Source organism: Musa acuminata, chromosome BXJ1-3 (assembly GCF_036884655.1).
Source record: "Musa acuminata AAA Group cultivar baxijiao chromosome BXJ1-3, Cavendish_Baxijiao_AAA, whole genome shotgun sequence".
Taxonomy (NCBI): domain Eukaryota; kingdom Viridiplantae; phylum Streptophyta; class Magnoliopsida; order Zingiberales; family Musaceae; genus Musa; species Musa acuminata.
Window position 1 is genome coordinate 7,843,389 of NC_088329.1, and position 14,437 is coordinate 7,857,825.

The window sequence follows — 14,437 nt, forward strand, 5'->3', positions numbered from 1 at the left end:
GCCTTCTGCCATCCAATATCCTAACATGATCTCCTCCGGCGCAACGTCAATTCTTCCTGCGTTAACTGTCTAATCCTGATTGAGTAGACCTGCATCACTCAAAATGCAGTTAAACATCTAAACATAATCAATTAGTTTCATCATCAAAATCCGAGATTTAACAATGACTTATTAAATTATATGATATTTTATAATTAAATAAGATATATAATATAACTAATTAGATTCTGATAATAGATATTGATTAATAAAAAAAAAGTTTATATTATAATAAAATTCCTTAGAGGATACCTTCGATGAGAATAACATTCCTAATAATTTTTCCTAAACCCTCTGTTCTCACGGTTTTTGATCTAAATACGATGCCCAAATCATAAAGAGATCCTTTTTAAGATGACATCAAAAAATAATCATCGTAAAAATCGATCTAATATTATTTGATTTCAATCCTAACATAATTTTTTTTTTCACATTACATATTGCATATTACAGATTTTATGCTTACAGGCCAGGCTTAGCCTTGAAACTCACAAAGATTACTTCAAGTCAAGGACAATTAAGTAATCTTAGTTATATTCATAAAATCTAATCATGTGGGTTATCCAAATATTGATTGGGTTAATCAACACAATATGATGTTTTTTTATATAATTGATCCCCAACAAATGAATCAAATCAATTAATAGTCTCAATTTTAATTTTTTTTTGCTTCTCAAACATCATGTTCCATTCGATTTTAATAACTATACTATTGGTATCCCAACAACATTATAGATATGTGTTAGCGTTTACTATTTGTCCCTTCTATTTTGAACACATGAGATGTCAAGATTATTATTTTTATTGATAAAGTTATCAAAAACAAAATAAATATTAAAATTATCCTTTTGTCTATTATTTTTTTGTCGATCCAACACATTATGTTATGTGTTATATTTTCCATAAATACAGTAGACGATGTTAGGGAAAATAAAATTATTTATTATATTTTCATAATTATAGAGATTATAATATAAATTTTTTAAATATAAAAATCAGAATAGTACACTTAGTTTTGATTTAGTTACTTTTCTTTTATTAATAGATTTATTTTATTATTTTATTATTATTAAATGTGTTAGACAAGAATTTATGTTTAACAATATAAATAAAAAAAATATTTTTTAATTATCTTTTTTTTGGATCCTGTAACACCCCAATGAGTCCGACATCGAAAGTAAGTAATGACTATGATTGACTTATATTAGCTTGATGAGTATACTATGATAATTCCAATTAAAATATATGCTCGTCTCAAGTAAGTCACCACAAGTGAACATACTTTAAAAAGAATATGAATATTCTTTTAACTCATGAAAACATTTTAAGAATGACAATTCTAGTTGATTGGGCTTAACAATGTCATGTCTTAATTGGTTGAAAATTTTTGCTATATTAATTTCAGTTATAATGTTTTTAAATGGATTCACACTTTTCATGATTACTGAATCAAGATATTCCAAACCATTATAACTGTATTATAAAATATTATAGTTAAGGGTAAATGAGTTTAGTCTCCACCAACCTTGATTATCAACTTTATTATAATTATTTAGATATCATAAAATGATTTATTTGAGGGTTAAAATTATTTTAGATGAAAATTACAAAGGTCTTTACACATCTAAAAATAAGGAACGACAAATCCTCTTTTTTTTTTCGTTTCCTCACATAGCCTCAAATTTTAGGTTTATATTGGAAGAATGACATTATTGTTTGAATGGATTAGCCTCAAATGTGACATATTACTAGTTCATTGAACCAAACACTACACTATCTTATCCACTCAACAATTCCCTTATTACTTCTTTACATTCAAGATATGTTTTTTCTCTAAATACACTCTCCTTTTAAGTATATTCTTAAATGAATGTATCAGCTAGTTTGGCCGATAAAAGCTTTGATAATTTATCGTAAGATTTTAAGCTCGAATCTCACGAGTGTCGTTTATCTTTGATAGAAAAACAAAAAAACTTCTCAAATGCATGTACCAGGCTACCAGATATACATCGAAAAGATGAACGTAAGTATGGCTATTTTCCTACGATCTTTCTATAATTAACGTAGTTATTAAAATACAAACATAAATAAGAGTTGTAGCGGCGATGACGAGACCAAATACGTCGAGCAAAAAAATTGAGAGCTCTCATGAATAATTCAGCACGTGTTGGTAACAAATTATTAATGGAGTGTATCTCCAACATTATTTTCGGACGCTAAAAGAGAATAATACAGTGTGAATCAATTGGTGAAAGAAATGTATATAAACCAAGGAGGCAATCAATCGACCTCGTCACTGCCTGCTTTGCCATCTCCTCTACCTGTTGGCTATGCAGACTGAAGTAGTGATCGTCGGCGCCGGGCCTTCCGGTTTGGCCACTGCAGCAAGCCTCAATATTCTCGCAATTCCCTACGTGGTGCTCGAGAAGGATACCTGTAGTGCATCAATGTGGAAGCTTCGGACCTACGATCGTCTGCAGCTTCACCTGGCCAAGCGGTTCTGCGAGCTGCCGCACATGCCGATCCCCAGAAACGCCCCGACCTACCTCCCCAAGGCTCAGTTCATCCAGTACTTGGACGCTTACGTCGAACGTTTCAACATCAACCCTGTTTACTCCACTGACGTCCAGCTCGCCTCCTACGACGAAGACAGCAAGACCTGGAGAGTCATGGCGAGGAACGCGCTGACCGATCAGGTTGAGGAGTACAGGAGTCGGTTCTTGGTGGTGGCTTCCGGCGAGAACTGCGAAGGGTTCATCCCGGACCTCCCCGGGCTGCAGAGCTTCTCCGGGGAAATCCTCCACTCGTCGTCCTACAAGTCGGGCAGACCCTACACCGACAAGAGCGTCCTCGTAGTCGGAAGTGGCAATTCCGGGATGGAGGTAGCTTATGATCTGGCGGAACACCTAGCGAGGACTTCCATAGTCATCAACAGCCCGGTATCACACATCATCATCTTGTTATATATGCAAAGATCTAGATAGCATGCATTAATAACATGTGGAATTCACGCGCAGCTTCATGTGGTGACCAAGGAGATGATCTGCATGGCGATGGTTATGCTGGGTTGTCTCCCTGTATGTTTGGTGGATGCATTAGTTGGCCTTCTGGCCAAGTTGAAGTACGGAGACTTGTCCAGGTACGGTATTGTTAGGCCAACCATGGGGCCGATGCGCCTCAAGGCCGTCACCGGAAGGTCAGCCGTTATCGACGTCGGGACCGTCGAAAAGATCAAGACTGGAGAGATCAAGGTAAACACAGACATTTGGATGAGCTATACGAGAAGACATCTCTTCTCTCTCCTCCTCGTTTCATGACGTGTATCAGCTAAATGTATGTGTTGTTTTTGACGACATATCATCGACGTAAAGGTGGTGAAAGGGATAACCAACATCAGAGCAAATGAGGTCGAGTTCGCAGATGGCAATTCATACCAGTACGATGCTATAGTCTTTGCCACCGGCTTCAGAACCAATCCCAGGAAATGGCTACAGGTAAACTTGCAGTCCAACTCTTGTGTTTTAGTTGGTAGGACTTCGTTTCATCTCTATGTTCAAGATTTTTCTCCCAAAATTCTAATAAGTTTCGGTAATTATTAGAAATGATAATTAGAAAGAATGCAAATTTTTTTTATTTCCATTCCTCAATAATCTTTAACCTTTATAAATAATCATTTTATAAAGGTTAAGCCTTAACTTAATTTATAATTAGGTAGCATATGCTTATTAGAACTCTCAAAACTATCTAATTTAACTACAAATTTTGATTTCCCAATGTCTTTCTATCAAATTGAACTTTGAGAAAAGAGTATAGAAATAGGAAAAAAAAACTTGATATTATCTCTATAAATATAGTCAACATATCCAACATTCTCCAAAGAAAAACAAAAAAAAGATTTGAAATATATGTCATGAAAATCCATAATAAACCTTCATGGTCTTATTATATGTTTCAATTAGTTACAAAACCTCACTCTACCTTGAATCAATCTTTCTATGGAACTAATCTAACTAAAATCAAAAGTAAAAGTATCCAACACCTTTATTTTTTGTGAATATTCATCTTCCTAAAACTTCAATAATAATGTTTTTTTTTTGTTAGTGTATCCAACATCTTAATCTCTACACCTAAGATTGGTCCCGTGCTCATATTACCAAATCTACTTACTACTGATTGAAGATTCAAAATCTAATCCAATGTATTCCATAGCTTAAGATTAGTATGATACAGGTATATCATATCAACTTGCAATGATTGATGATTTGAAACTTCAATCGACTTATTTTTACACATGACATTGGTCCAGTATCGATGTACCAAACCTATTTATCAAAAACAAGACTTAAAAATCTTATCTAATATATTTGAAGTCGTTGAACAATATAGTCAGCAAAAACTTTGATGGATCATGGTAAGGTCTTGAGATCAAATCATGCTTTCCCTAGTTTCATTTGCTTAGTAAAACATCTTAATATTTAACTACTAATGACTCATATGGCTTCGTATTTTTTTCGTATGAGTCGTAAAAAAACTTTTATACTTCCAACAAAAGTAAACTTATCTGTTATTATATAATCTATTTGCTAACTATTTCAATTTCAACCTTGTTTTCTTCAAATCGTTTCAATACTATTTTGAAAAATCTCTCAACATTTCTTGATCTCTTATATTTCAATGTGTGTGTGTGTGTGTGTGTGTGAGAGAGAGAGAGAGCGAGAGAGAGAGAGAGAGATTATGTGCTGATTTAATTTATTAATACTTAGTTCCATTAGGATTGTCAAAACTAGAAACTAACAATTTGATAGAACATTAAATTAAATTTACTATTCCATTACTTCGGAGTGCTGAAAATTTATGTTACTCGCATTGCTGCAGGATGCTGATTCATTCCTGAACGAAGAAGGGTATCCTAGAGAAAAGTTTCCGAATCACTGGAAGGGAAGGAACGATCTCTATTTTGTAGGTTTTGCCAGAAGTGGGTTGCCCGCATGTTCAATGGACGCTCTAAACACTGCCAATGACATCGCAAAAAAGAGAACAGTTTCTTAGACATCTCCAAAAAGAGCACAGTTTCTTAGACACCTCCAACAAGAGAACACTTTTTTAGTTTTGGCAGAGATACTGCTGAATAAGAAACAATGTCGATCTTTCGTTTCGTATGATATCATAGTCTTTGTTGCGATTCGCATGACCCTAAGATGTTAAAATGTGATTGTGTTTTCGATTTTATGTGCAAAGCCAATAAATCATTAATTTAGATACAGATACATATTCATTGGTGGATTGTGCCGTTAAGTTTAACAATCTTAAAGATGAGGAGTTGGGTCATTAGTTTGATGAGTTTAGAATCACATGATACCCAAATTGGATTCACCTCTATACTTGAGTTTATGATCATCTCAATTAATTGTGGGACTTAACCTATGTAGTGTAGTACTTGCGCTTGGGTCCAACCCGTATCTATACAAATAAGTCATCATTTATGCACGATTTTGTTCTTTTGGATAGACCCATAACTTGACAAAGAAGTTCACATACTTGAAAAGTTCCTATCCCTAAAATGAAGATATTTTAAGGAATATTCTTTCATTAAACTCATGAAGATGTTTTAAGGAATGCTTTCCCATTAAAATAATGATTATACGTTGATTGGGTGGGCTTTACAATGTCAAGTCGTAATTGGTTGGAAATATTTGCTATATTAATTTCAGCTATAATGTTTTAAATGGATTCACACTATTCTTGATTACCGAATCAAGATATTGCAACCATTATAACTGTGTTACAAAATATTATAGTTAAGGTTCAATTAGTTTAATCTCCACCAACCTTAAGTAAAGTTTATTATAGGTCTTTAGATTTCATAAAATTATTTTAGATGGAAATTACAAAGATTTTTATATGTCAAAAAATGGGCAAAGGTTTTTATATATTGGAAGAATGACAATAAAAATGGACCTATATTGCTTTTGTTCGTTGAACCAAAAACCACACTATCTTATCCACTCGAGAATTCCTTTATTACTTCTTTACATTTCTAGTCGTGCTTTCACCTCATTGTTCGTTGGGCTAATTCGTTAGATATGCTCGGTTTAAAGGCGCCTCTAAAAACACTCCCCCTTTCATTGTCTTCCCAAATGCATGTGACCGGTAAAAGTAGAATTTAGTTACATGCTCGACGCTAAGCTTCCAAATATACAGTGACAAGATAACGGAAAGTAAGACTATTTTCTAGGAATCTTTCAATAGTGGACGGAGAATTGAAGATTGGCTCGATTAGGTAAAGAAATGAGAGCTCAAGTAAATAATTCAGCTTGCTTTGGTAACAAATAATTAATGGAGCGTATCTTTAACATTGTTTTTGAACGTCAAAATGGAATACAGTATGAATCGCTTGGCGAAAGAAATTGATATAAATCAACGAGGCAATCGATCGACCTCGTCACTCACTGCATGCTTCGCCATATCCTCTACCTGTTGGCCAATGAAGACTGAAGTAGTGATCGTCGGTGCCGGGCCTTCCGGTTTGGCCACCGCTGCATGCCTCAGTGTTCTCTCTATTCCCTACGTGGTGCTCGAGAGGGAGGCCTGCAGTGCGTCGCTGTGGAAGCTTCGGACCTACGATCGTGTGAAGCTTCATTTGGCCAAGCGGTTCTGCGAGCTGCCGCACATGCCGATCCCCAGAAACGCCCCGACCTTCGTCCCCAAGAATCAGTTCATCCAGTACTTGGACGCTTACGTCGAACGTTTCAACATCAACCCCGTTTACTCCTCTCACGTCGAGCTCGCCTCCTACGACGAAGCCAGCAAGACCTGGCGCGTCATGGCGAGGAACGCGCTGACCGATCAGGTCGAGGAGTACAGGAGTCGGTTCTTGGTGGTGGCTTCCGGCGAGAACTCCGAAGGGTTCATCCCGGACCTCCCCGGCCTGCAGACCTTCTCCGGGAAAATCCTCCACTCGTCGTCCTACAAGTCGGGCAGACCCTACACCAGCAAGAAAGTCCTCGTCGTCGGCAGTGGCAATTCCGGGATGGAGATAGCTTATGATCTGGCGGAACACGAAGCGAGGACTTCCATAGTCATCAACAGCCCGGTATCACACATCGTCATCTTGTTGTATATGCAAAGATCTAGACGGCATGCATTAATAACATGTGGAATTCATGCGCAGCTTCATGTGGTGACCAAGGAGATGATACATATGGCGATGGTCATGCTGGGTTATCTCCCTGTAAGTGTGGTGGATGCATTAGTTGTCCTTCTGTCCAAGTTGAAGTACGGAGACTTGTCCACGTACGGCATTGTTAGACCAAGCTTGGGGCCGATGCGCCTCAAGGCCGTCACCGGAAGGTCATCCGTTATCGACGTCGGGACCATCGAAAAGATCAAGACGGGAGAGATCGAGGTAAACACAAACATTTGGATGAGCTTTACGAGAATACATCTCTCCTCTCTCCTCCTCGTCTAATGACGTGTATCAGCTAAATGTATGTGTTGTTTTTGACGATGTAAAGGTGGTGAAGGGCGTAACCAACATCAGAGGAAATGAGGTTGAGTTCGAAGATGGCAAATCATACCATTACGATGCTATAGTCTTTGCCACCGGCTTCAGAACCAATCCCGGGAAATGGCTACAGGTAAACATGCAGTCCGACTCCAGCTTTTTAGTTGCCAGGACTTCGTTTCATCTCTATGTTCAAGATTTTGTCCCAAAATGCTAATAAGTTTATGTAATTCTTAGAAGTGATAATTAGAAAGAATGCAAATTCTTAATTTCCATTCCTCAATAATCTTTAACCTTTATAAATAATCATTTTATAAAAGTTAAGTCTTTACTTAATTTATAATTAGGATTCATAATTTTATTAGAACTCTCAAAACCATCTAATTTAACTACAAAATTTGATTTCCCAACAACTTTCTGTCAAATTAAACTTTGAGAAAAGAGTATAACAATAGTAAAAAAAAAATATAGTCAACAAATCCAACATTCTCCAAAAAAAGACAATAACTTTGTAATATATGTCATGAAAATCCATAATAACTTTTCACGGTCTTATATTATGTTTCAATTAGTTTGAAAACCTCAATCTACCTTGAATCAATCTTCAAACGATTCTATGAAACTAATCTAACTAAAATCAGAAGTATCCAACACCTTTATTTTTTTTGAATATTCATCTTCCTATAACTTCAATAATAATTTTTTTTTTGTTAGTATAAGCAACATCTCAATCTTTACACCCAAGAAGTTGGTCCGGGGCTCATTTACCAAATCTACTTACTAAAGATTATAGATTCGAAACCTAATCCAATGTATTTTACAACTTAAGATTAATATGTTAAAGGTGCAATGATCGATGATTTGAAACTTCATTCGACTTATTTCTACACACACATAAGATTGATTATGTCCTGATTTAATTTATTAAGAGTTAGTTAATTCCATTAGGATTGTCAAAAGTAGAAGCTAACATTTTGCTGGAACGTAAAGTTAAATATACTATTCCAGTAAGTACTTGCAAGTGTTGAAAACATATGTTACTGGCATTGCTGCAGGATGCTGATTCATTCATAGGCGAAGAAGGGTATCCCAGACAAAAGTTTCCAAATCACTGGAAGGGAAGGAATGATCTCTACTTTGTAGGTTTTGCTAGAAGTGGGTTGGCCGGTTGTTCGACGGACGCTCAAAACGCTGCCGATGACATCGCCAGAAAGAGAACAACAGTTTCTTATTCTTCACAGAGATAATGATGAATAAGAAACAATGTCGGTCTGTAGTTTCGTTGAGCAGCATGATATATCATAAGCTCTATTGGGATTCGCATGATCCTACATCTGTCTATGCTTTTGATTTTATCTGCGAAGACAATAACAAATCATTAGTTTCGAGACAAATACATCGACTGGTGGTTTGTGTCATATCGACTACCCCCCTTTAATGTTAACAATCTTAAATATATAAGTATAAATATGAATATAAATCAGCCTTAGCTATCTTTTGTTTGTTTATCACCAATTTTAAATGAGTTTCCTTTCCTATGAATGTTACACTTGAAAGGCATAATATATAGGCGTATATACAAAGGAAATCTGATCATTTGGAGGAGCGGGAAGAAGGTTAGCTTAGCTTCTCACTGATCACTCCAACAACTGATCCAATGAAGGCGAATATGCTAACAAGCAAGCAGACAACACTGAACATCTGAAGAAGAACCCATTTCTTCGTCCAAGCTCTTATCTTCTTCTGCACAAGGTACATCTCCACGGGGAAGTACACGGCCAGGGGCCAGAAGCCGAAGGCTCCCAACAGTCCCAACACCTGATTGAAGTAGGGAAAGAACATGGCGAGGCCTGTTGTGGTCGCCACGTACACTGTTCTAAAGCACAGCCTGAACAGATTCGTTCTGCACGGTGGCAACAATGGCAACCGGATCGTGTACAGCTTGTTCACGAACCCACTGTTGGGGAACCTCCCTGCAGCCAATCTCTCCACGAAACAGAACACTGGCTGGCAGTAAACCTAACAAAACCAAAGCAGAAGCTTCGTCAGCAGATGGATAACGCTAATAATCTAAGCTCCGGCGAAGAAGAGAGATGATCACCTGATAGCCTCCCACGAGGTGGAGGACAATACAAGCATTGGCGAAGTCGATGAGCCAGTAGGGTTCGTAAAAGCCAAACCCTGTCAAGAGGTTTCCCGGAGTGTCATTGCCGAAGGCGGCGTAGCCGAAACAGCCGCAGCAGAGGTAGAAGGATGTGGTGATAAAAATGGAGGTCATGGATGCTTTCTTCATCGTTTGGTTCTCCGGCGGCGGCGATTTCAGTGTATCCTTGGAACAGTAATGTTTCGGATAGTAGCGTGTATTTATGACTCACAGAATCAAGCAATGAAGGTGGGAAATGACTGTCACCTCTATTTCAAAGAGAATAATCGAGTATGGGTAGGCAAATGCTATGTCTCCCAGCGCTTGAGAAACCCGCCACACTTTCTGTGATGTAGATGCCATGGGAATGCCTCCGATCCCACCTTTTATTGTTCCATCTCCTGCGGATCAGAGTGACACAGGAACTCACTCGTCAGTAATCATTCAACGAGGGTTGGCATGCACCATGAGGCTGAAGCTAGATCTGTGATCTAATTAATATCTTACTGTTCATATTATGCAATACTTTGTATGATGACACTGCCATGGCATTTTCCTCTATGCACAGACACTCTTGAGAGTTATTTAGTCTTTAATGACCCCAAAGTAGTGTGTTCTTACGATAGATCATGAAGTAAACAGAAATGAAAGAAGAAAAAAGAATGAAGAAAGGGATACCAATCACTTTGGCCAGGCCAAGTGCGAATCCAATGAAAGAGTAGCTGAAGGACATGATGGCTGCAAAAATAGAGAGCCATGCCATTTCATGGAAGTCAGGTATCTGGGAGAAAACTATCTGAACAACTCCAAACAGCAGCATGTAAAAACTCTCTCCATATGAGCATGCAGCATTTCGGCCTTCTCTATGATAACAATCTGATTTCTGAATGGCCCTGCACAGACACCAAATGGAAACAGATGGAGTTGCATAAGAAAAAAAATAGTATAAAGCCTAATAATGAAAAAAGAAAAAGGACTGGAAAAATTGTCCATCGTCCTTGGTGCAGGCACACAGACTGCAGCATGGTAATGTAGCCTCAAATATCACATAACACATACACGTACTCGACGCTTTTATGACTTCAAAACTCTTGCCATGGAGTCTCAGAGGAGTTCATTCCTTGAGATACTAGAAAGAAACAGAACACTAGAGCATTTATGGTAGCTAAAGAATGTGGCAGACAGTGGTGATCTAGTCATCCGCCATAACTTTTTTGTCCTTGAAATCGTTAGTGCAGCACCATTGACAGCACCCACAGAAATAGTAGCAACAGAGAATCTCTCAAGTGAAGGTGGCATTAGTTTATTGTGGAATTCGGCTTCGGCACTACTACCTGTTCAGAAAAATATGAGCAGACAAGGTCGAGAGTAAAAGTGTACCTCATGCTGGTGGCAGCTGTGATGGTGTAGGCTAACCCTGCACCGTACAAGCTTAGTTGCTGAAGGAACCCACAAATCCAAACACTTCTCTCACCTGCATACACTTATTTCATCAATGTTTCCTTTTTGCACCCAGTTTATAAGACACGTACTGAGATCAATTATGACCAGTTCTCTATATTGATTGCATGTGCTTGCATGACGAGGACGAACTAAGATGAGTTTAGCACAAAACAGGGTCAATATTAGGTAAGTGAATAGAGAAGAAAGAGGATGGGGAAGCATGATAATGACTTGCAAAGAGAATTGCTTTGTCTTCTCTAAGCCAAACTTGAGGTCCAACTTGAGTCTTACGATTAGGAAAGTAATCGATTGTACTATACATAAGTGAATCATGTCATAAGTAATCAATTGCACTATTTTTAGTATAAAGAAATAATCTTTTTTATCTTCTGTTTTTTTCACCAAATCAGATGCACCAACTTTTTTTGCCTCTGTGAGATGCGACATCAATGTGTGCTTTTTGTTCGATGGTGATGTAATATTTACTTGACGTGTGAACTAAAAAAGCATAAAATAAGTGACGTGACGTGACGCGACGTGACGATGGGATATATTGTTTATCTTTTTATGATGAAGCGACGCGAAATGAGATGGATTTTATTTCCTTAGTCTGACTACATTTTGCGCATCAGAACGAAACGTAGAATGGTTTTGATTTCTTACCCAAGAAAAGCCTCACAGCATCCATGTAGTGGCGGTTCCTGAGATGTCCATTCTCAGGGTCGGGTGTTCTGTAGCAATCCGCGAGCAGCGTTGATTGGATCAGAGTGACTGCAGCAAAGAGCACCATGACTATGGGGCCAGCGATCCAACCCAGTTGAGCCACGCTCCACGCCAGAGAGAGAACTCCGGCGCCGATCACTGCTGTTATTATGTGGGCGATGGTTGTCCATATGGTGCCTTCACAAACACAGAGAGATGAAACAAGAATCCACCATACAGATCAAGATTCCTGTGTTTGAAGCAGTAGAATCAAAAGGACTTGTAGAAAGAGCCACCCAGGAAAAAATGAAGCGATACGAACAGAGCATGATGGCTACAGGTGATCGAAGCCCCCTTCTAAGAAATCCAATCTCTCAAGAACAACAGTTAAACGGAAGACTGGGAAGAACAGAAGAAAAGGAGGAGACGAGAGAAGTCATGTCACCACTTCTGTTCACATGCTCTTCCTGCTCCTCTGATGCTTTTGGAAGCTTCAACAGCAAAGGGGAGCTCCCTTCTTCCTCTTCTCCAGCCATGCCTCCTCAAGCAGACCCAAGGAGATGGAGGGGATCTTCCCCCGGGGAGCCAATGGATCAGTCATCAATGGCTACTGCTGCTACGGTTAGGTGGACCAAATGTAGACCACAATAAACAATCCACAAATGTCAAATGAGATGATGTTCCACTACCATTCTCTACTCTCGTGAGAACGGTGGCTACCTAACCTGTTTGTGGTGGCTCCACCAACATCGCACATCAAATAATTAGATATGGTTGAGTTCAGAGAACTGTTGGTGAGGAATCCAAGACTGCAACCCATATGACCTCGTGACAAAAGTGAATCTAACCATATTGACCTTTGCAGCCGACATGTTAATATCGGCTATGAAAAGGATCTAAGCGACCAAGTAACAAGCCGAGATTCATTAATCATCTTGACAAGTCGTAGCCAAAACCATCTTCTGAATGCATGCATAGGCTTACTGCTTTTGTTTTTATCTGTTCATCATTGGGATGCAATTAATATAAAATGTTCAGATGGATTTCAACATGAACTAGGGAGAAAAATCACCTCCACAATAGAGACATCAAAAAAATAGGAAAAGAAATTACCAATGTCAACACCAATCAACTTATAATGGATGATGTCTAAATTGACATATCAAAAAGTTATGACAATATGACTGAAACATCTCTAGTATATCTCAAATCTAATGTACTTTAGCTATCATATAGAATAAATTTCTGTACCTTTTTTGTCCATAAGAGTTCTTTATGAATATCTCTTACAGTAATATATTTAACCCTAGGAGAAATTAAATTAATATATTTTTTATAGTTTTGATTGCCAAAAATTATTATCCTTCAAACGTTTTTCTTATAACAAAGGATAGATTTTCTTGAATCAATATCAAAGTCATATTTGTATGTATGTAGCCAACTAACATATATTTTTCGATACTAAAACATAAACTTAAGTAAAAAAATACTTTTTAGATACTTAAAAATTTACTTACCTATTGTCTATTATTTCTTTTCAGGGTTTAAGAGAAATGGATTGACCACACCAACTGTCCAAGTAATAGATGACCTAAACATAAGATACTCTATCCATTGCTTGTACACATCACAATATATATGAAACTATCAATTGCTTAAACATAAGATACTCTATCCATATTTGTTTTATCTTTCAATGACATTATTTAGAGCTTGACTTGAAATGACCTAAAGTAGATAACAAATTGGTTTTGACTTAATCATATTTAATTTGTCGAGAAGCTTTTGTATATATCTCTAGTACGACAATCAAATTTTGTCATTATCTTGTCATTTGTAATTATCATACTAAAAAATATATTTAGATGATCGCAGGTCTTTTCTAATAGTATGACTAACAATTAACATATCATCTATATATAATAAGTAATTAATAAATTTATATTTTAAAAATATTTTATATAAACATAATGGTAAAAAATAGTTTTATTATACTGATGATCTATCATAGAAAAATCAAATCCTGATAAACTTTTCTTTAACATACACGCTAGATTTTTGTTGTTTTAACTAAGAATTCATATAATTTTTTTCAGTAAATTTTTCTTACCTTTTAACTATGAACCCCAAAAGTTATTATTATTATTATTATTATTATTATATATATATATATATATAATTTTTTTTTCATTCTCCAAATCATCATTTATAATATCTTATTTCTAATCCATTCACATTGTATCGTGAAGTTTTCTTTTCTTTATCTTTTTACTTTTTTTTTTTTCTCCCTTTCGTTCTGTCTGTCCCACACGCTCCCACCCGATATCATGCCAGAATCTGTGGGATGAGATCTCACAGATTCTCTTATACAAGAGAGACGCAATTACGAGGACAAAGGCGATGGGAAAGCGATGGGATATAATTAATTATTTTTATTCTTTATATAATTTAGTTCCTATTGTTAATATAAAATATATAATTATGTAAACTATAATAGAAAAAAATTTTCGTGCTAGAATATGAAATCAAATAACAAATCTAAAAAATATTATGATACGTATCTTTCGTTATTATTCAAAAAAATAAAATTTATTTGATCTATAAAT

General features: G+C 36.7%; 3 protein-coding genes across 3 annotated transcripts; 2 read left to right on the plus strand and 1 right to left on the minus strand.

Moving 5' to 3' along the window:
- The first annotated feature begins 2,369 nt into the window (after positions 1-2,369).
- LOC135636105 (probable indole-3-pyruvate monooxygenase YUCCA10) lies at positions 2,370-5,088 on the plus strand. The gene is made up of 4 exons (XM_065147666.1): positions 2,370-2,978; positions 3,057-3,290; positions 3,411-3,533; positions 4,915-5,088. Exons 1-4 carry the CDS (start codon positions 2,370-2,372, stop codon positions 5,086-5,088), a joined length of 1,140 nt encoding a protein of 379 aa, XP_065003738.1.
- A 1,435-nt stretch (positions 5,089-6,523) lies between these two features.
- Positions 6,524-8,962, plus strand: LOC103977872 (probable indole-3-pyruvate monooxygenase YUCCA10). Its single transcript, XM_009393519.3, has 4 exons — positions 6,524-7,132; positions 7,211-7,444; positions 7,554-7,676; positions 8,599-8,962. Exons 1-4 carry the CDS (start codon positions 6,524-6,526, stop codon positions 8,788-8,790), a joined length of 1,158 nt encoding a protein of 385 aa, XP_009391794.2. The 3' UTR covers positions 8,791-8,962.
- A 37-nt stretch (positions 8,963-8,999) lies between these two features.
- LOC103977874 (probable amino acid permease 7) lies at positions 9,000-12,462 on the minus strand. The gene is made up of 7 exons (XM_009393520.3): positions 12,277-12,462; positions 11,793-12,029; positions 11,067-11,160; positions 10,365-10,579; positions 9,954-10,087; positions 9,645-9,872; positions 9,000-9,562 (listed from the first exon to the last, which is right to left on the minus strand). Exons 1-7 carry the CDS (start codon positions 12,365-12,367, stop codon positions 9,161-9,163), a joined length of 1,401 nt encoding a protein of 466 aa, XP_009391795.2. The 5' UTR covers positions 12,368-12,462; the 3' UTR covers positions 9,000-9,160.
- Between the last annotated feature and the right edge of the window lie 1,975 nt (positions 12,463-14,437).

What these genes read in the sequence shown, in the direction of transcription:
- LOC135636105 (XM_065147666.1), top strand. Translation starts at nt 2,370, where the DNA reads ATGCAGACTGAAGTAGTGATCGTCGGCGCCGGGCCTTCCGGTTTGGCC. An exon ending in CCATAGTCATCAACAGCCCG is followed by an intron (nt 2,979 to 3,056) that starts GTATCACACATC and finishes ATTCACGCGCAG; the next exon opens with CTTCATGTGGTGACCAAGGA. An exon ending in ATCCCAGGAAATGGCTACAG is followed by an intron (nt 3,534 to 4,914) that starts GTAAACTTGCAG and finishes GCATTGCTGCAG; the next exon opens with GATGCTGATTCATTCCTGAA.
- LOC103977872 (XM_009393519.3), top strand. Translation starts at nt 6,524, where the DNA reads ATGAAGACTGAAGTAGTGATCGTCGGTGCCGGGCCTTCCGGTTTGGCC. An exon ending in TCAAGACGGGAGAGATCGAG is followed by an intron (nt 7,445 to 7,553) that starts GTAAACACAAAC and finishes GACGATGTAAAG; the next exon opens with GTGGTGAAGGGCGTAACCAA. An exon ending in ATCCCGGGAAATGGCTACAG is followed by an intron (nt 7,677 to 8,598) that starts GTAAACATGCAG and finishes GCATTGCTGCAG; the next exon opens with GATGCTGATTCATTCATAGG.
- LOC103977874 (XM_009393520.3), bottom strand. Translation starts at nt 12,367, where the DNA reads ATGGCTGGAGAAGAGGAAGAAGGGAGCTCCCCTTTGCTGTTGAAGCTT. An exon ending in ACAGCTGCCACCAGCATGAG is followed by an intron (nt 10,580 to 11,066) that starts GTACACTTTTAC and finishes GTGTCTGTGCAG; the next exon opens with GGCCATTCAGAAATCAGATT. An exon ending in TGGCCTGGCCAAAGTGATTG is followed by an intron (nt 10,088 to 10,364) that starts GTATCCCTTTCT and finishes TCTGATCCGCAG; the next exon opens with GAGATGGAACAATAAAAGGT.